The sequence below is a fragment of the Chaetodon auriga genome, chromosome 1 (assembly GCF_051107435.1).
Source record: "Chaetodon auriga isolate fChaAug3 chromosome 1, fChaAug3.hap1, whole genome shotgun sequence".
Classification (NCBI taxonomy): Eukaryota; Metazoa; Chordata; class Actinopteri; order Chaetodontiformes; family Chaetodontidae; genus Chaetodon; species Chaetodon auriga.
In genome coordinates this window covers 6,205,001-6,226,211 of record NC_135074.1, presented here as the reverse complement: position 1 = coordinate 6,226,211, position 21,211 = coordinate 6,205,001, and the positions used below count along the sequence as shown (strand labels likewise).

Below are 21,211 nucleotides of genomic sequence, written 5' to 3'. Positions count from 1 at the left end.
TCACTTGCTGAGTCACACACAACACGTAGGCCAGCAGCGGGAAAAGGTCACAAGCTTTTGTGGCTCTTTGTGGTCAGATGAAGCGAATGTGAGGTAGGCTCTGGCAAAGGGCAGCGCAAACTTGCGGAGTGCATTTTGGTTGTCCGGGTGCTGCTTTAGTATGCCTTCTCCTCACTGGGAGTCCCCTTCGCTGCTGATGAACGAGGTGTGAGACGTGGTAAAGAGTGTTGAGATAGAGCTTGAATGACAAAATGTCCGTGTGTGTGGAGGACAGTCAGAATTAGCAATTGATGCGTTGGCTGAACTTCTGACTTTGTGAAGTTTACTCTTCCTTTTCTCTGTTGAACTGAATGGTTGTCACAGTTACCTCACAAAAGCCTCTTTATCTGCTCCCAGTGCTCTCTCTCTCTCTCTCTCTCTCTCTCTCTCTCTCCCTCTCTCTCTTTCTCGCTCTCTTGCTCTCTCTCTCTTTTCATCCTCAGCTATCTCTTCCACACTAGTCTTGCCCTCTGCTGTTTTCTCTCCTTGAGTGTTAGCTGCAGCTTAATTCGCCGTGAGGACATTCATGTGACTCTGAAATTATAGATCGTGGGGGAGATGAACAGTGTATACTGTGTGTGTGTGTGTGTGTGTGTGTGTGTGTGTGTTTTGCAAAGAGGAAATGAAGAGATGCACAAGGACAGGAATCCACAGCAGCTCCCCTTCTCATGCATGCACAGCAGTGACATCACCAAGTCTCAGTCCCCCCACAGCATGATGTCACTGGCACAAATGTGATCAGTCAGCATGGCCCATCGGCCCAGACCTAATAAGTTCAAAGTTCACTGAGAGCATGGCCGCTCGACAAAGAGGTATTGACAGAGGGGAAGTGCCCACATGTGTCCTGGCTTCCCTTCAGAGATGAGCTTATAGAGATCTGTTGGTCAATTCTGGACCAAGTTTTCTTTGGTTTTACTTCCCTGAAAACGTCTGTAAGAAGTCTTTTGTTTAGAGAGGAAGCTGATGCTGTGGTCAGAGTGTCACAGCCTTGTTGTGGCCTTGTCAGTGTGTAATTGTCTCCGTGGCAGTGGACAACAGCGTCCCTTGATGAGTTAGAAATGTTTGAAATGTATCCTGATTGATATCAGCAGTCATTCACCTGCCAGTGTGTGATTTATGTGTCTCATCTGTGGAGATCAATACTGAGAGAGAACAATGAACAGCCATTCTTATACACTGACTGCATGCATTTATTTGGACTTTCTGGTCTCTGGCTTGCAGCTGAAGCAGTTTGTGTGTGGTTTTCATAAGGCACACATGTATAAATTCAGCAGGACACATGTATTACCTCTCCCTCTCTAGAGATTATGTGTAAACAATGAAGTGCATATCATCTAACCTTCCTCCCTCCCTTCATCATTTCCATTCAGGTAATGACCTCTTCCTGGTAGCAGTCCATGAGCTGGGCCACGCCCTCGGTTTAGAGCACTCCAACAACCCCCTGGCCATCATGGCTCCCTTTTACCAATGGATGGAGACTGACGACTTCCAGTTGCCGGAGGATGACCGGCGGGGCATACAACAGATCTATGGTAGGTTTTTATGGCTCTCGTGGTCTAATGTGTATAGTCCTTACATTGTGTTAACTGGTGATTGGTGGTGATTTGCACTTCTTTTCATTGTTTTCTGAAACCCTATCCCAATAGGTTGATTTACTTTATTTGAATGTGGTACTCCAATGTTTGGCACTTTAATGTGTCTTCTGTCTTTCTCAGTTAGCTGAGGATGGAGAGAGGTTCACCACTTTGTGAACACATGATAAATAAAGGAGATTACTACATGGACTCAGGAACACTTTGTGAAACTGTTGTCAGTCAACAGGGCTCGTTTGGAAATGATTGCATTTTTTGGAGTCAGGATTGTATGTTGTCATCATGCAGAATGTGGTAAAATAGGTTTTAAGCTTCCTGTTTCTTTCTGCCTGAAGGTCTACCAGACAGCAGCCCCACGCAGGCACTGCCCACTGTGACTCCCCGTCGCCCGGAGCCCAGGCCCCCTCAAACACCTCCACGGCACCCAGACCGCCCCAGGACCACGGAGAGACCAGATCACTATGGACCCAATATCTGTGAAGGGAACTTTGACACGGTTGCTATGCTCCGAGGAGAGATGTTTGTTTTCAAGGTAAATGGTCTGAAATAGCATCTACAGCCTGCTGCTAGCTTGATTTAAGTTATGAGCATAAAACTTCAGAAGAGATATGCTTCCCTTCACAGTGCTTTATTACATGTCCATGCTTGGAAATTCAGCTTCCAGCAGAGGAGCTGTCCTGACAGGTTAACTCTGTCAATGAATAGTTATTCCTTTCTGGAGACACAGTTCGAGAAAAATGGCTTGTGCACGGCCAACAAGGGTCTGTTTTCACTCAGGTCCTTGTAGATTGTAAAACAACAGGGCCGGTGTTTTTTATGAGACGGACCACTGTTAAAAGGGTGGGGTGTGGTCATGTGTTTGCCTTAAAGAGCCTCTGGACCCACACAAAACATTCACAAGGGTTGAAGCAGCAGAGAGCCATTAGCTGGGACTTTACCTTTAAGGGATATGTTGTAGAAAACTGTCTGCAGCACTGGTCATTTTATTATTGATTTAATGATTTAAAGCCTTAATATTCGTATTATGCAACTCAGTCCTGTGGTCATTAGTTATTATCCATCTGTCTTTCCACCTATCGTGTCCGTGTCGATGATGCAAGAAATTGATTCTCAAACTTGAATGATCTGAAACTTCAGCGGCAAATAGGACTCCATTTCTTCCTGACACTCTATACATAGCGCAGCTGTACAAAGATAAGTAAGATGTGTTTCAGTGGGAGAGGTCAGAGGAGGCGTCGGGTGCTGGCAGCGTTGTACACTGAAGAGGTTTGCAGATTTTAGACAGAGCCGGACAGAGGACACCCAGACGTTACTGTAAAGGAGCCTCGGCTTCACTTCCAGAGATGTTGTCATGCTGTCTGAAATTGTCAACTGCAGCAGTAGGCATACAAACAGCTGAAGATATCCAACAGTATCAAGCTATCATCACATCTTTAACCGGATCCCAGTAAACCTTTTCACTACGTCAAGGGTGAAATATAAAACTGTTTTGAGCTGAAAAAAGTAACTGTTGCAGATGTTTATTATGAATACTGGAGCATTACTGGATGGACTTTTTGTTTGCTTTCTACTTATTTTATTATTACTGTCAGAAGTGGCCAAAAAGCCAGAGCATACATTTTTATGCATTATGTCCATAAAAGGGCAAGTCAGTGCAATGAGAGACGTACTACTAGATCATTTCAACATAAACATGACTTGTAAAAGATGTGCATGCCTACACATGACAACATAAACAAGTTAAATAAGGTCCTCTTGATTTTTTTGTTCATTTCAGCTCGACCTACATTACATTTTCAGTCAGTCAAAGTGTCGTTGTGTGACGTCTGTGATGACTCTGTTTTTCCTTATTTTCATCATGGTTGTAACTGCAGCCGTCAGTTGCAACACAGGCTGCAGTGTAATCCCTCTGGACGTCTGTGCGCCATCAGTGTACATCCACGAAAAGTGTTTGTTTTTGCCGCTGACAGGCTGAGATTGTTGTTCTAAGTGTCTGATCCCAACAGAAGCAGACCTTTTTGTTAAAGAGCTCATGTCAAAGCCACCAGACTCCATTCACACACGTCCTTGTCTCATTGTAAAACACACTTCATTCAAACGAAATGTAACGCACCAAACCCGTACTATCTTTCATGGTCATCATCACCAACACAACTGGTCAAAATAAACCCTTAATGCACTGAATCAGGAGAGGAGCAAGAGAAAGGTCACTAGACAAGCAGCAGAGGAAAACAGCATGGAGAGAGTTCTGATCAGAGAGATGTAAATATGTCAGACTTGAACTGATTTCTCTGATTCCCAGATAAAGGAAGCTCTGTTTTTTGTGAGTTTTTTTCCGTAATCAGTCCATTTTCACAATTGAATGTTTGGATTTCTTTTGCAAATCAATTAGAGAATTTGTTCACAGCCCCAGACGTGAAAAGATCAGTCCATGAACATGTCCTATCTAGGACAGTAAATGTCTGACACTGACCAGTCATTTTAAGACTTGGACTCCAGCTGCCTGGACATGTGCTGCACATGGTCAAACAGTTATATCTGTGCTCTTGGGTTTCATCTCAGCCAGTAATGTCTGTGTTCTTGGATTTCATCCACAGTCATGAAAGTCGTCTGGTGTTAACCAGTGTCCAAACGTTTTAAAACCATTGACCTGAAGCCATTAGTGTGCTTTTACAGATCAATTCAATTTTATGAATATAATTGTCATAATTTACTGTGTGAAAAACTAAAGCAACCACCTTCCAAATGTCAAATGGCAAAATCCACCATTCATGATTAAATCAAAGGTTTGCGGTTTTGTTATGTCGTTATCATTTATTTACATGGGTCAGCATTTCTCCAATGCTTTTATTTGTGACCAAATACCTGCAAAACCAATGACATTCCCATGAGCCTCAGCTGTACTTTGTACGTAGTGCTAACACGCTAAACCAAGATGGTGAACATGGTAAACATTATACCTGCGAAACATCCGCATGTTAGCGTTTAGCTTGAAGCTGTCAGAGCTGTAGACTGCTTGCTTTGTATGAGCACATGTACAGTAAACGTTGAACTTCTAATCGTAGGCATCATGCAGTGATCAGAAAAGGACAAAGATTGACAAGTTGCATGCCCTGGCCAGATATTCCTGTCTCACTTGGCTTGGGATTGATTGCCAACTGAATATGCTGTTCATATTCAACTTATCCTCATGTGACGCCTCCACTCTTCAGAAATTGCAGTCATTAATGGTAGACATTATTCTCCCTTGCTATTATTCTGTATAGGCAAAACTACCTACTGTATGTGGTGAATGAGTGGGAGTAATCTGCAGCACATCAGCAGCACTCAGAGTCTTGTGCATTAAAAGAAGAAAGCGGCTGTCATTTTGGAAGGAAATTTCTCCTTTCTCTGATTCAATTGTAGTACTTGTTCACAGCAGAGGGCTGGGCTTAAAGACAGCCAGCAGAGCACGTTGAGCCGCTTTCAATATCGAAACTCTCACACTGAGATCTTGTCTGTTCTCTGAGGACTAATATGGTCTGTTCAGTCTTAATCCCAAGGAGCTGTCAGACCACACAAATTGAAGAGCATGCAGTCCAGCCCTGTTCGTCTCTCTCAGCTCAGGCCAACCCATCTCCATTCTGTTCCGTTCCATAGCGTGCCGCGCCATCCTGTCTACCAGCGTGTCCTGTGTGAAGGACGACACTAGGTGTGCTTGCCAGAAAGAAGCAGCACTGAGCATTTTACCGTTACATTATCCAGGACGAGCAGGGCTACTGACTCACCACTTATGAATGAGTCTGAGAGCTCCTGGTGTAAATCTGTCTGCTGGGTGGTGTGCGCAGCATATACAGTAGATATGAATGTTCACAAGCCGTGGGTCTTCTTGTGATTTCCACTGTTTTGTCTTGCTGACTTGCCAGTGAAATCAAAGAGTTCTTTCTAGAAGTTATCTTGCAGCAGGCTGCGGTCAACAGGGAGAGTGAAATAAGGGAACGTGATAAAGCCACCGGAGCGGAGACTGACTATTATTAGCCTGCTAGGGTTCCGCTGCTGTTAGTTTATTGTACGTTCTGGTCTAGTTATCCTGCAGAGCTCCGTTTGCTTGACATAATGACCATTAAGCATTATGGCTGTGCTGTCTGTCCTCAGTGGGACAAATAGTTAAACTCAGTTGACTAATGAAAATGAATTTCTTTCTTGCACTCGCTGGACATCCTTCCTGTCCTGTATGTACACAGGAATGTTTTGAACTTATTTGGGCATTGGTTTACCTTGCATATGTTGGTCAGCTTTGAGTCTTAGCCAGCAGATTGGAAAGACAGGAAAAGAAACGATTCAAGCTGTGTTTAACTGACAATAAGAATTGGCGCCCGCTCAAACACACTTCTTAATTTTGTCCCCCTCAGGGCCGTTGGTTCTGGCGGGTGCGTAAGAACAGAGTTCTGGATAACTACCCCATGCCTATCAGTCACTTCTGGAGGGGTCTGCCTGGAGACATAGATGCTGCCTATGAGAGACACGACGGCAGGTTCGTCTTCTTTAAAGGTAAGCAGCAAACACACAAATGCTGATGGATGCATGCTCCTCAACACACAGCTCCCAGTATGTGACTCCTTACTAGAGCCAACAGCAGACAGTGGTCCAAAACTACATTTGCATGTTTTTAAAGACAATATGGCGGGTAAACAGCACAAAAAAATGAAAACACACCTCACAAACCCTTTCCAGAACAACATGCTTTATTCAAGAAATGTTTCTGGCTGCCACTGTGATGAAGAAAACATTGATGATTTTTTTTTACAGTATTTTAGGCAATGGGGGGGGGGGGGCATTTCGTAAAATTCATCCATAATCCCTTTCTGTTGTCAGCGAACAGCAATTGCTCCACTCCATCTCCTTTAAGGAATTAGCAAACCATCTACATTCCTGGTTATTGTTGCTGTAAAAAAAACAGGCCCGACCCTGTTCTAAATAAACTTCTTCTGGTATTATTAGCTGTCACTTAGAGCATGACAGACTTCCAGGAGCAACAAAACCCTTTGAGAATATGCCCAATTTTGAAATTAGGGTACAGGCTGCTTTACAGCATGCAAGAAAAAAAGATAGAAAGTTTGTGTCACAACACTGCTGTGCTTCTGTGGCATCAACACTCGTGTTTGGATTCAGTTTCCAGTGAAGCAGTGCTGTGTACTCTGCCAGGCCAATACACAATCATAGTTGGAATCAGTCTGAAGTCAGTCTTTCTTGCATATGTAGAAGGCATGCCTGCCCTTTAAGGTAAAATATTCCTTTGTTCTCATCTTTATGGATAAGGATATCCATGGATGGATATAAGTGCAGTTTTCAGGAGCATATGGAACATGACTCTACCCTGTATACCATACACTCTGCTGCATAGAAAGCAGTTCACCATCTGGTTTCTTCTGCACAGCCTGAATACAGTTAGATTGCTCCAAGTCTTAGTGCTTTCATATTTTAACAGTAAAAATGATTCTGGAACTTTCCTCATCTTCTGCAGATAATGTTGAAGATATACTGTACATACTCTGGCCTCCTGGAGAAAGCAGGGATACATAATGTATTCTACATGCAGAGTATAAATCTGCGTTAGCACAGGTCATTATTTATGCTGTGAGTCACTGAGGGGAGCTTTAAAGATGTTGAATGAAAAAGCAAGTACTCCGTCTATAATGCAACTTGATTCTGGGGGATTCAGGCTTTGGGGCAGCTGTTGATGATGATGATGAGGAGGATGATGTCATCAGCAAGCCTCTCAGTGTGACATTTGGCTGCAAGCCATTAGCAAAGAAAGAAAAAAGGATGGAAGGAAAGATTTAACCTTGTGAGGCAGCTGGATTCACGAGATCATGAGACCACACCAGACCATGCAAGCTGAGAATGTTAGAGTTATCCGTTTGTGACCAAACACACATTGTTTTTGTAACAGTCAGCATCCTATGAGGAGCTACTGACAGCTACAGGCATGGTTAGACGACAGTGAGGGAAGTGACTATTTTGAACCAGTTGCAGCTCCTGAAGAGTTAGCATAGATCAGGGGTGGGAACCTCTTTCCTATTGAGGGCGATTTCAATTTTTACAACATCCTTCGATGGCCATGCTCAGTGGGGTGTTGCCTCTTTCCATTTGTACTTGCCACAGCTTTAATTTGCCAAATTAATTTGCAGCGAGCTCAGCTCTGAGAATGTCCACCATGAAGGCCAAATCACACACACACGCACTTGATATCACTGAGTTTCCACATCAAGTTTTCCTTCATCTCTATGAATTACTCCAGCCAAACTGGAATAATTACAGCAACAAGGCACTCCTTCATGAATCCTCCTTCAGAATGAGGTTTCAGCTTCTTAGCTGTTAGCTCGCTCAGTACAAAACATACCTGCAGAACACTGTTTCTGTTAGAATGTGGTCTGTGAAAACTGCTTGTTGGGAATCCAAACTCCACTAAAGAGCATAAATCTGTCCGTGTAACTGCCAGCGCGTCCCTACAAGCTAACCAAGGCGCACTGGCTTTTACTTCAACAACAACAACAACTAAAGACCATTGTTTGTTTACTTATGTTTTGTTGAAAGCCGTCATGATGCATTGACGTGACATCAGCCGCTCTGTCTGTGTTGAGTTCAGGGACTGCTTGGAAGAATGAAATAGATGCTGCTGTAGCATCAGTCACATCAGAACTGGAGGGTGTTTCTTCCTTGAAAAGCAAAGAAGCACTGAAGGCTTTCCTCCATAGAAAACATGTTTTCACTCTTGTCCCAATTGGTTCTGGCCGGAGTTCAACTACAACATCATATGCTTTTTCAATGTGATTGGTTGGAGTTAGCCTGTGATAGATCGCGATAGACAGATGGTTCATCCAATCACTTGCCAAGATTTTTGCCCTTTTCCAAACAGTGTCCAAGGACGACTTCACAGATGGTTCTGTGTAACAAACCATCTGGCATGTCAGGTTAGGAAAGACTGGCAGACCTGAGTGTCTGAATGTCTGATAGACCAATCAGATTAGTCGCCAACCTGACTTCCTGTCATCTGAAGATGGCAGGCCCCTCTGAATCTATAATTTTGTATGCACTTGTGTTTTCATGGCTTTGGGAGCTGAGATTTTGAGGCAGACAAGTATCCCTGCGTACACATGACATCCTATCAGCAGTGATGGACAACAAAACCCACAACTATCACAGCCTATGGTATCCTATTGAGGAAGTAACTGTGACCAGGCCAAAGTTCAGACACCACACTGTACATATTATACACTGACAACATAATGTATGTTGGCTGACTGAACTGCTATTTCCAAATTTAATTTAGGGTTATTTTAGGTAAAAAAAATCTAAAAATATGGTAGAATTGTCAAATTGTTTTTGTGTGACATTCTGTGGGCTAGCTAGCAAGACAATCTAACTCTAGCATTATCTCAGTGAATGTGCAGAGGCAGTGCAATGCTATGTGACCAGCTTTCATTTTGTTGTAAATATACAGTACATAAAAGTGAGGACAAGAAGCGTGGTTGTTGTGAGCTGTCAAGTCAACAAGAAAGCTCTTGTATCTGGTGTAAATTGAGTGGACTGCATTTTGCATTCTGGGAACTTTGGACTCCTGAGTTCAACTTACCAACCACCAAGAAAAAGAGTTCAAACTTGTGGAACTTGTCATATATATACACACACACAAACGTGGATTTGGGACATATTGGACATCAGATATCTGGAATATTTGGATTTTGAATGGTGTTATCCAGACTTGAAAGTATGGCAATATCAGAGACTTTACCAAATTCTCAGTACAGTAACATGCAAAAATGAATTCATCCACTACACAGCTGTTGTATTACCCAGAGGTTTGACAGCTGTTTGTAGTCCAAACAAGCCCAACTGTAAAAACCACAGTTTTTATCCCTTCAGAAAAACAGCAGTTGCACAGCAGGAAGGAATCAAATGTTTCGGTCGCTGAGGCGCTCCTCTGTACTTATGGAAAGTCATAGAACAAGCCATGGGATTTTGCATCAGGGCCGTGCTCTGCAGGAACCCTGGGAAGCATTGCGTCAACCACTCGTTCTCTCCAGATGCTGAGTGTAGAACTTTCATTTTAAATGAGGAGCAAAGGGGCCGGAGGTGGGTGGGCGGGCGGGTGGGTGTGCGTGAAAGCGGATTGAAGCCAAGAGGAGATATGTAATGCTGCCAGGAGGACCGGAGTCCCCCACTCTTACACAGTCAAAACAATAAAACCTTCCCTTCAGCCTGACATAAGACAAGCTGCTCCTAATGGATAATTACAAGCAAAACCCAAACTCCGTAGTCGCTGATGTTGTACTCTGTTTTTTTGATTGCTTGCCAACACATCATTATTGCATTCACATAATTTACAAGTGTGTGTAAATGCTGGTTTTGGTTTCTCTGATTGTGCTCTTTTTATACCTCATTCAATTTCAGTAATTTAGCATATTCTGTGCCAGCAAAGTAACTGTGAGCAGAGTGTGGGTTGGTACGTCTGTTCTTGTATGTGGACATGTATGTTAGTTTCATGAGTGTGTGTGATCATGTGTAACTTGTTAACATTTTCCAAAATCCATAAGGGTTACGAGTGGGAGTGGATAGGGAATGTACAGATAAATGCACCAGAGAGGATCATTAAGTGATTTTTCTCTCTCCTCCCCTCCCCTCTCCTTCCCTCTCCACTCCTCTCCTCTCCACTCCTCTCCTCTCCTCTCCTCTCCACTCCTCTCCTCTCCTCAGGAAACAGATTCTGGCTTTTCAGAGAGGCTAACCTGGAACCAAGCTATCCTATGGAGCTGGTTGACTATGGTCGCGATATTCCCTATGACCGAATAGACACAGCTATCTGGTGGGAGCCATCCGGCTACACTTACATCTTTCAAGGAGACTGGTAACGTGTCCTATGACCTGTCAGCATCACATGAAACCTATTCTGTCTAATCTAATTTCCCACTATATCAGTATATTATCTATTACTGTGTCAATAGTTTAATTAGATCTGAACGTTAAGACAGCGTTTTACAGGCTGAGCTTGATCTCAGCTGCTGTCATTCCATGAAATAAAATCAATATGACTTGTAAATGCTCAGATACTTGCTCTTTTTTTTTAATAATGGTTGACACCTATTTGACGATTGGAAGGAAACAGATTCAGAAGTGTTTTTGTCGCATTACTTCACCGCAGAGTTGGAGCTCGTCCTCAGCTGCTCAAACTGGTCCAGTATTAACATATCAGATTGATTTAGTGATTGGTTTTTGATTTTAGCCTCAAAGAATTTGTATTTTTCAAATGTGTCTTAATTAGTATAATTAATATAGTATGAAGGTTTTACATCCATCCACCTGGAGGTTTCTGTTTCTGTTTCCAGTATATGGACTAAAAGACTGAGCTCACCTGAATAATTCATGTTAGAAATGTCCACCATCACCCTGGAAGTATTAAGCTATGCAAGAGTAGACTGTAACAGCAGCTGTATTTGCACAGCTCCTTGATAACAAAGTTAGAAAGTTCTGTGAACAATAAAAACACACAGAACAAACATAAGTATATGCCATATTTATGAAAACACTCCTAGAAAAATAATGACACAATAGGTCTACAAATTCAGTAAGCCCTGGCTAAGTGGGAACAGTCTGATGAACTGACTTCCTCTTTACCAGTGAATTTACAGTCAGAACAGATTTGAATGTTCGGTGGAAAGCGTGTTGTTTTACACACACCTGTAGGCCCAGCGTGTACTGTGCTGTGTGAGAAGTCTGTTCTTGTCTTGTTTGGACACTTGATAAACAGTAACAACCCTCTCCTCCGCCACTGTCTGCAGGTACTGGCGCTTCAACGAGCAGTCACGCTTGGCTGACAGAGGCTACCCGAAACCAATCAGCGTCTGGGATTCGTCAGTGCCTTCTACTCCCAAGGGGGCCTTCCTCAGCGATGATGGGGGTGAGCTGATACAAGAAGAGTGGTTTTCTGAGTGTGTGTATATGTGTGTGTGTGTGTGTGTGTGTGTGTGTGTGTGTGTGTGAAAGGGGGGCAAGGAGGGGCTGGGACAGACAGGTTCACATATTAAACAAAGACTCAGGGTGTGGTCAAGAAACCATCAGGAAAGAGGGGAAGTTATTTTAAATAAATCAAACAATTTTGAGTAAAAATTTGATTCTTTTTTTTTTTTTCTAAGCATGTTCTCACATTGTTATGTTGGCTGACATCTTCTGCTCTTGTTTCTGTCTTCAGCATACACTTTCTTCTACAAAGGATCAAAGTACTGGAAGTTTGATAACCACCGCATGAAGAGCGAACCCGGTTACCCTAAGTCCATTCTGAGAGACTTTATGGGCTGCAGCGTGGACCTGGACCCAGACAGAGACACGGACACAGATTCAGGACGCAAGTACCCAGACGTGAACCGCCCACCGTTCAACCCGGATGCAGGACGTGACGGCGACAAGGGCAAAGACCGGGATGGAACGGATCGCGGTGGAACGGACAAAGACGCGGGCAGAGGGTCAGACAACGACAAAGACGAAGACTACCGCGAGGGTCGTGAGGAAGACACCAACGAGGTGGACGTGGTGCTGAAGGTGGACGACAGCGAGGAACGGACCATGAACATCCTGATGGTAACCATCCCACTGGTCCTGGTGCTGTGCATCCTGGGACTGATCTACGCCATCATCAACACACTGCAGAGCAAAGGTGCGCCGCGGCTGCTGGTGCACTGCAAGCGCTCGCTGCAGGACTGGGTCTGACCCTTGACATGAGGGGAAACTGAACTTTGAACTCCAATTGGATCTTAGACACCACCCTCCTCTAATCCAACCCTCTTCCCAGTGATCCATCGGTCTCAAGTCTCTGTGCTCAGTGGCTCCTGCAACTCGTAGTACATGTGGTAGTAGATCCAATATTGTACTGACACACACATACACACACACACACACACACACACACACACACACACACACACACCCACAAACTAGAAGCAAGCATAAATTATGTTTTACATATACATACCCTCCAACACAAACACACACACACACACACACACGCACACACCACCCTAACCTCCTCCTGCCCCCCATGGTGCTCTACAATGCAGTGACTGCAGTCTATTTATATGAGAGAAGTTTGCACATTGTTGTTTTTTTTTCTTGTTATTTTTGTTTTGGTTCATTTTGTGTGACTTTTTGTTTTTATTATTATTTCTAAACCAGGAAGGCCCTTCTATTCTCTCTCTGCACCGCCCTCCTCCTTCCCCTAATCTCAGTAGGGGCTTTTTCCTTGCTGATAACTTAACATCTGCTTATGCTATCACAGTCGCCAGACAAGGACAAAATGCAGAGGGTTAGAAAAGAAAGAGCGATTTGTCGACAGGCCATTATGCTTCATGCCGGGTTTAGTCGTGTTACTTCCTCCCTTCATCATCCTTACGTTGCTCCATCTCATCACCTGTTCCCTGCAGTGCAGCATGTCGTGGGGTGGAGGTGAGGCGGAGAGAAACATTTCACTGTAGTTTACATTAAGAGGTATTTAGACGTCTGCGTTTAGTCCAGGTATTATCCTCCCTTTGACTCCCTCTGATGAGGCTGTGGCTAAGGTTGGATCAGTGTTGAGCTTAAGGGTTGGGCACTGCTTTGGTTTTAAAGGATAATTCCAGTTTATTACCGTTTAGATGTTATTTTTGATCTTAACTTGAATAGTAATAATAACACCATACTCGTCAAGTTAACCCCTGAGGTCTGGTAGTGTGGCCTTGTTGTTAAGAAGCTGTGGATCATACAGGCTTCACCTCGAGATTAGATCTGTTTAACAGGGCGGTTTGTTTCAAGGAATGGCTTGACATTTTGATTTTAACAGTGAGATGACAAGATCTCATGTCCGTATGCTAAATATGAAGATACAGGCAGCAGGGAATTAGCTTATTGTAGCATCAGGACTGAAAGAAAGGGAGATCAGTTAGCCTGGCTCTGCCAGCACCTCTGAATTCTCTCTATTGACACACTATACGTTGCTTGTTTAAGCTTGTTGAATCTTTTGATAAAAATTTGAGCGTATCTCAAAATCTCGAGCAGATAGAGGTGATGGCTATGAGAATAAACCCAAGGTTGTAATAAATAGTAATTATCCTTAATCCTAATCCAAACTACTACTGCTCTGTTTTCCTTCTTTATCTTGAGCTCTCGCAGCTTTACCTTCTTGCGCTTCCTTATTTGGAAACCATTTAAAGACCTCTTTGACTAAAAGGGTAAACAGACTTTAAAGGGGACTCTTCCGCTAGCTTTCATGTATGTGGCCTCCTTTCTGTCAACAATATGGCCCTTTCTTTGTGCTACAGAGGAGACAGACTAATGGTGAAGTTAAAAAGTCAGTTCACTGGGAAATAACAGCAGAGAGGCAGCATTCATTACATTTGTGTGTGAGAGAGAGGCATAAAACAAGGGAAAGACAAAGCAAAGCCACGGCCTTTAGCTTCAGAGCAGGATGTAACACCACAAATGCAGCGCAGCACTGGCAGGGTGCAGCTAATGAACCGTGCAGGTTATGATGGACTTTTTACAGCTAGTGCTTTTTTGAAAGGACACTTTTAGAAACGCCGATGACCCTGTGGTCTATCTGCTGTAAATATAGCGGAGCTGGAAGCAGCAGGGTGGGCTCAGGCCATGCAGGCTCATGTGAACACGGACTAATCCTCTTCATTAAAAAGCAGCAGGTGTGTGAAGATGCTGTTAACCTCATGTGACCCGAAAGTAAACTTTGAACTCTCAGAACCAAAACACACAACTCCCTCTTTCAGCTCGGAACAACAGAGATGTCAGAGAATCTTAAATCCTCACTAATGTCTGTATTAGAGAGCCATGCAGTTTTACATTTGAGCATGGATTTTCATGCTGTCCCTCACAGCTAGTGGTTTCCATTTATTTTCAAAGAGGATGAGAATCACCGCGCAGATTATGTGAAGTGAGAATGAACGTAACTCTGACCAAACTTGCAGGCTTGATGTTCACTTGGATCGATTATACAACTCAAGCAAGGTTGTTTGAGTACGCTTGCTGATTTTGATATTGTACAGACATGAATGGAAACCAGTGGCTGCCATGGTAACATGGCCATAAAAGACAAAAAATAACAGCAAGGTTTGTAAAACCACATTGTTAGAGCAGTGAAGGTGCTAAATTGTGCAAAACCAGCGGTGTCGTCCTTTAAAAATCACCCTTTTGTCTTTAAAGAAGAGAAACAATATGATATCAAACAATATCAAGAATGTCTTATCATACTTGTTGGAATGAGCAGTCCTATTTCAAGATATTCAGCAAGTGTGGCAGCAATGGGAAATGTGAAATGATCTCGCCATTGCTAGTTTTATCATAAAAATAAGATTTTGAGTCCACAAGACAGCTAAAATTAGAGAGAGTAGGAGTGGACGACTCAAGAGCGCGACTTGAAAAATGAATGGGAGGAAGGCTTATCTAAGGTAGCATTAAGAAGTGAGCTGCCTGTCTGACCAGAGGGGGCTCAGGTTACACAGATGTGGACGGGGAGGGTGAGGAGAGACTTCCTGCAGCTGAGACAAGGAAAGAGGGGAGGGGGAGGGGAGGCTGACCTTGTCTCCCTGAGCTTGCAAAGTTTGGATCTCAGGAATAAGGAGGGGTGGGAATAGAGAGAGAGAGAGTGGACTTTGATGGCTCTATTCCACTGGCAGCAGCTCATGTGACCCAAATTCTCCTGCTCGCTCGAAAGCAGTGCTCGCCAAAGAGGAAACTTTAACTTACAGTGGGTGACAAGCTTTTTTAGGAATGCTTGCTCTAAGTGCTTTGCTTGTAGTTGAGTATGTGCCCCCTGACTCGTTTTAGTTCCATAAGCAGCAGCAGGTTGTCTCGCAGACTGTACGTTGACAGACAGCACAGATACATAGCAGCGCTGCTGTGGTAGGCCTGCAGCTCGGTGAAGACAGGCTGAGGTGAGACACCCACGCAGACAGACGGAAAGCTAACAGGACACCTGTACTGAAAGGAAGAGCAGGAGGAGCATCGTCAGTCATCACCAGAAGTCTGGAGATTGATCTGTGGCCGGTCGATAGCGGTTGCCAGGAAACAGTGCCCTGTGTCCATTGCTCACCTCCTCATCCTCAGGGTTGGGGGTGGGTGGAGGGGCTTAGGCAGGCGAGGCTAATCAGCGTTAAAAGCACCCCAACCCCCTCGCCTCTCTCCTGTCCATCGGTCCTACAGGCACATCAGTGAGTGCTTAGCATAGCGTCTGGACAGGCTCGGAAAACGGCGTATCACCACGTCAGACCTCATCGTTGTGTTCGCAGTTCTTCTGCCTCAACCCTCCTTTTCTCTCCTCTGTAACCTCCACACAGAGTCCACAGGGACTGGACCACTTCAAAGCTAAAATAACCACTTCAAAGTCGAAAAAAAAAGCCGAGTGCACCTGAGTTCGCTTGGCAGTCCCGGTGACTCAGCAGTTTGAGAGGCTGTGTGTGACACTGACAGGGATGGAACCGTCTCAGGACACCAAGCAGACTCCGTCCAGGCTGATTGATGCATGTGTTTGTGTTTGTGTGCGTGTCGAGGTGTTCGGTTAATCAGCTCTGCTCTCCATAAGCGAGGCCTGTTCTCTGACTGTAAATCTCCCACTCTCTCTCCCCTCCTCCCCTCTGCACACTCAGCCCAGCCCTCGAAGCCCAGGGGGATCATAATAACAACAATGGCCTTCTCTCTCTCGCTCTCTCTCTCTCCTCCCCCTATTTTCTCTCCCTAATACACACACATAAACACATTATTGTCTTCCCCAACTTCACCTTCCTCCCCCCCTCTCCCTCTCCCCCCTTAGGAAAGTAGTCCAGGCCAAGGTCCAGCCTCACACAGCAGAGCCTGTTTTTAGATCCACCTCCTTGTTCAGCAACATTTAACACTGGGGAGGATCTCACTTTAAAAGCACCGTACCTGTCAGCCCTTGAGTTTGGTGAATGCCGACTTGGCAACAGGATGTCATACTCAGACGTAAAGTTGCAAAGGCTGAAGGTCTTTTATGTTAATGCCGTGTTGGTTTTGAAGCACAGGGCCTTGATGTAAAGTCTAGGTAAGGTGAGGACATCGCTGAGCTTGTCTGAGCTTTCATCTCTCTCAGGATGTGTTTCTGTAAACACTGCATGTTAAGCGTTCCTCATGCAGCCCCGCTGGATTGGCTCTGAGCGCGGGCTTTAGACTTTTCTTTTTTTGGTCTTTTATTTCAATGAGCACCTCTGTTCAAACCTCCACAGTCATTCAGGAGGCAGGTATTCCTCTAGCTGTGTCTTTGTTCTCCACTCTGAGCACTCTTTGTGTTTCGGCTTCCTGCGGTCACTGTGTATCACTGCACTTCCTAAACGCCACTAGCTTCAAAAGTCATTGCATCAACCCTGCGCAAAGCCCGAACTCTGCCGGGGAAAAGCAGATGAATAAAGAACAAACTGAGAAGATCAAAGCAGAACGGAGCAAACCTGTCCAATGTGACAGGCAGCAGTGAATCTTGGGTCAGCTCTGTGGCTCACGATGCCTCGAATGCAGACAATTGTGGGTTGTCCAGTTGCTCTTTTTCCCAGAGTGCATCTCACCTTGCTCACTGAGCCCATCCACTCTGAAACCACTCATTTCAAATCACCACTTGACTAACTCAGCTACTCACCGCAGGGATGAAACGGAAAAGATGGCTGACAAATGACTGAGCGTCAGACTGCCGTCGACTGTTGAGCTGAAGAAAGCTGCTTTCATCCTCTAACTGCAGCTACGGTAGAGAGCAGATGCTGTTCGATTCAGTCGGTTCTGCACTGATCATCAATAGAGGAACTTGGCATCTCACACTTGAACTTCTCTCTTCGGTAATGGTTTCTTCAGTTTCTGAAAATGAGATGGGGTTAAAGATGAAGAAAGCAGCAGTCGATCTGAACAGATGAGGTTATTGTTTGTATTTGATCATTTGTCTTATTTTGATTCTGTGCATTTTTTTCTCTCCAAACTTGATATGACATTTTTTTTTTTTTTTTTGGTTAATAACATTCCAATTAGTTTTTTTGATTGGTTGTTAGCGTTTTGTTTTTTCTCTGTAGAAAATGTAAGATTTTATACGTTTGTGTTGTTGTGTGTTCACCTCTAGTTGAGTGTGTTAACAAGCCATGCTGGACATGTACACATTAAAAATTGCTCTGAAAATATGTTGTGTTTCGAAGCTTGTTTCACAGTGACTGGTGAAGCACAAAGCTTTCCGAAGAGAATACAGAATCACAATTCCACACACCCATGCACACATACAGAACACACACCCTCCACTCTCTTCCTGCGGTGAGGTCACTGTCCATAGGGCCTTGCTTCCTGTCTCACACGGGACAGGCAGCGCAGCGGCTTTATGGGCCACGAGAGGTGGGGAGAGAGGGGTCTGGCTGTTTGCCAGGAAGCCACATGAGCAGGGAGGAAGTTAGCAAGCAGCGTGCAGAGCCTGTAAGAAACCGAGCAGCCAATGGTGTCATCACGCTGAGAGGAAGTTCATTGTTCACAGCACCACAATGTTTTTTTTTTTGCGATGGATTTTATACACACACCAAATTAGAGAGCAGAGACTGATGGCAGACTTTAATGAGATGTTTGTGTGACTCGGAGTAAGTTGTTTCCAAGACCAAAAAATAAAACGACACCATCTCACATCCCGTCGGAGGCGTAATTGGCCAAAACTGACACCAAATGATAGTTATTTTGTCTTCATTGGAGACCTCCTGATCAATTAATGGAGGAGCCTAGCTGAGGGCTGCAGGCTTGAAATAGAAATAAAAACGATTTATCACTGGGATGAGAAAAAAGAAATAAGACATGCCAGAGGGGTGACGGCGTCTGTCTGACACATCAATCCGGAGTGAAACATCTCACCAGCTGTTTGAGGCACAGTTGAAATGTCATACGGACAACAATGAACCCCAGAATATGAATCCTCACTTCACGACATACATAATGTAAAGAGATCCCATAAAAGTACTGAGACCAATCACACATCAGTCCATCTCTCTATACTTTACTACCCCCCACTGAGTCTGACACTCTGCCAATTTGTTCCTACTGAAGACAGAAATATCAAAAAACAGGTCACGCATATGTGGCTATGTGGACCTGACTCAAAATAAGATGGAGCACCCAGTGCAGCAGTACCGCTCACTGATGTGTTTTCAATAGTTTTTGGACAATGTGGCACAGAAGAATGAGCTCAGGCTTCCACAGACAGTACTGGAATCCATGAACTGCAATGTGAACGTTAACATGTGACAAAAGAATCAAACCAGTGATGGTTGCAACCATGCAGCTCTGATTTGGGTCTTTCAATGAGATCTGTTGGAAAAGGCAACCACAGGATTGCACTTGGCTCATTCTTCACCTCTGACTGATGATTTTCTCACTTTGCTCCTGATGCCACCAGCAGGTCACATGTTCCAGTTATCCCAACTCTTTAAGAAACACTCCACTGAAAGCCTGTTTTCAGAATCTGCTGTGAATAACTATTAACTTTCAGCACAACTAACTTTACTCAAGTTGTGTGCAAAAATTTGACAAAGACAGTTCAGATTCAATCATTTTTGGCCACTTGGGGCATCACAAAAATTCATACACACAGCATTGACAAATAGTGTCAGCAGACAGCTGCACATCCAGCTAACACAGAGCATCGTAAGCATTCACCTTTTTTTAAGTCACCTGATCAACATAACTTGAATGTTCACACTCCTTTTTTCTCTGTTTTGATCTCCACCAACTCCTGAGGGGAATTTCCAGCTTTTTGGCTGCTAAATGCTTGCGAACTGCTACAACATGGAAACAACCATTCACCAAAGCAGCTTGCTTTGCTAAAATGCTGTAAAAGTTGTGGGAAGTGCAGAGTTGGGTGATAGTTGTCTGTATCTGTTATGTAATTTCAACCATTGTTAATATAAAACATTGCTTCTAACAGCTTTAATGTCCATGACCTGTCCTCTAGGGCTGCTACAGACTTTATCCTATCTGACAAACATACTATTTGTTCTGTAACTTCTTAGAATGATTAATAACCACCAATATGAAAATTGTGCTTTGCTGATCCCATGTCAGATGTTATAGTCAGGGACAAGTCTGTTATGATACTGCAGGAGGATGGATGCATAAGCAGTATAAGCTGTCCTCCGTAATGACCTACTTTAAGATGCACTTTTGACCGTTACAACTTGGACATACCTCTATGCGCTTTGTAAACAAACAACTTAAAGGGTGCGTGTTGTGCGTACATGTTACTTGAGCATGTTGGCCTGCTCTGCACTGTGTTTACATGCTTTTAATGCTTTCCTGCTGTGTACGTGTGTTTATGTGAAGCCTGAGTCTGGCCAGGATCATTGCTTGTTAATCTATTTGCTACAGTTATCACCAGGTACACCCTGTGGAGTGCAGTAATGGCTTGCAGTCATCTTTCTGCTGGGTAGAAAATTAACTCACTTTTATCGCCACAACACACACACACACACACACACACACACACACACACACACACACACACACAAACACACAGAAAGGGAGAGAGAAAGCAGGTTAATCACTAGCTGCTACTAATGACTAAGCTGCAAATGTCTGTATGTGGTGAAGTTGAACCTCTCATTAAAGGATACGTTTCCAGTGGGCTAATACAGCTGTTGGGCATCCTGTGTCCTCTTTATAAACAGGCAGGGATTTAAATGTAAATGGCTGGTATAGATTTTACATTTAGTTTGTTTTCACTGTAACTTCAAAGAAATCAAAGAAACAGTCTCTATGAAAATGACCAGGCCTGTGGATTATTCAGAGAAACCAGGACGTTAACTCAAGTAAGAGGTTGAATTGTTACAGCTAGCAGTGTGGCTAAGGATGGTAACATCAGCTGGTCCACCACTTTGGTCCAGACTGAGCTGTCCCAATACTTTGGTTGATGACTAAATACCTGCAAAACAGATGACTGTTCCTGTCAGCCACAGCTACATCTTGTGTTTAATGGCGCTTAGCAAATGTGAGCATGCTAACATATCACACCATGCTGAATATGGTAAACATCATACCTGCCTAACATCAGCATCTTAGCATTTTCATTGTGAGCATGTCATCAAGGTGACTTTAGCATTTAGCTCAAAACACCACAGTGTCTCTGTTTCTCCTCAGAGACACTGGAGTTTTTAGGGATGTCAGACATTTCACAGGTGGATGTAGCAAAACTGAGCCAGATGAAACTTTTCTGGTTTGATCTGACATTTTTTTTTTTTTTATACATCTAAATGTAATAACATACAGCATGCATTATAAAGCAATTTGGAGAAATGTGAAATAGATGTAGACAAGAGGAAAAGTGCAATGAACACAAAGGACTCCGATGTTCTTTTATCTCCCTTTTCTCTACGTGTGACATAAATGATTTGGATGAGTTGATTAGATGAGATAAAACTTTAATGAGCGCTGGGGGTGATCTGAGGCAGCACATAAGAGGATACAGCAAATAAGAACAGAGCAGACGAGCATCCATCGACTCAGTAAAAGAATCTCTGCACAGTGCAACGTCTAAATAGAACAAAGTAGTC

At 43.8% G+C, this 21,211-nt stretch overlaps 1 protein-coding gene across 1 annotated transcript in view; it reads left to right on the top strand.

Annotated features, from left to right (window-relative positions):
- Positions 1-17,809, top strand: part of mmp15b (matrix metallopeptidase 15b) — a 31,575-nt gene extending 13,766 nt beyond the window's left edge. Inside the window, exons 5-10 of the mRNA XM_076735506.1 lie at positions 1,410-1,571; positions 1,967-2,163; positions 6,023-6,161; positions 10,368-10,518; positions 11,450-11,568; positions 11,860-17,809. Of these exons, the coding sequence (XP_076591621.1) occupies positions 1,410-1,571; positions 1,967-2,163; positions 6,023-6,161; positions 10,368-10,518; positions 11,450-11,568; positions 11,860-12,374 (1,283 nt within the window). The 3' untranslated portion in view covers positions 12,375-17,809. The remainder of the gene's footprint in view (positions 1-1,409; positions 1,572-1,966; positions 2,164-6,022; positions 6,162-10,367; positions 10,519-11,449; positions 11,569-11,859) is intronic.
- The last annotated feature ends 3,402 nt before the right edge of the window (positions 17,810-21,211 follow it).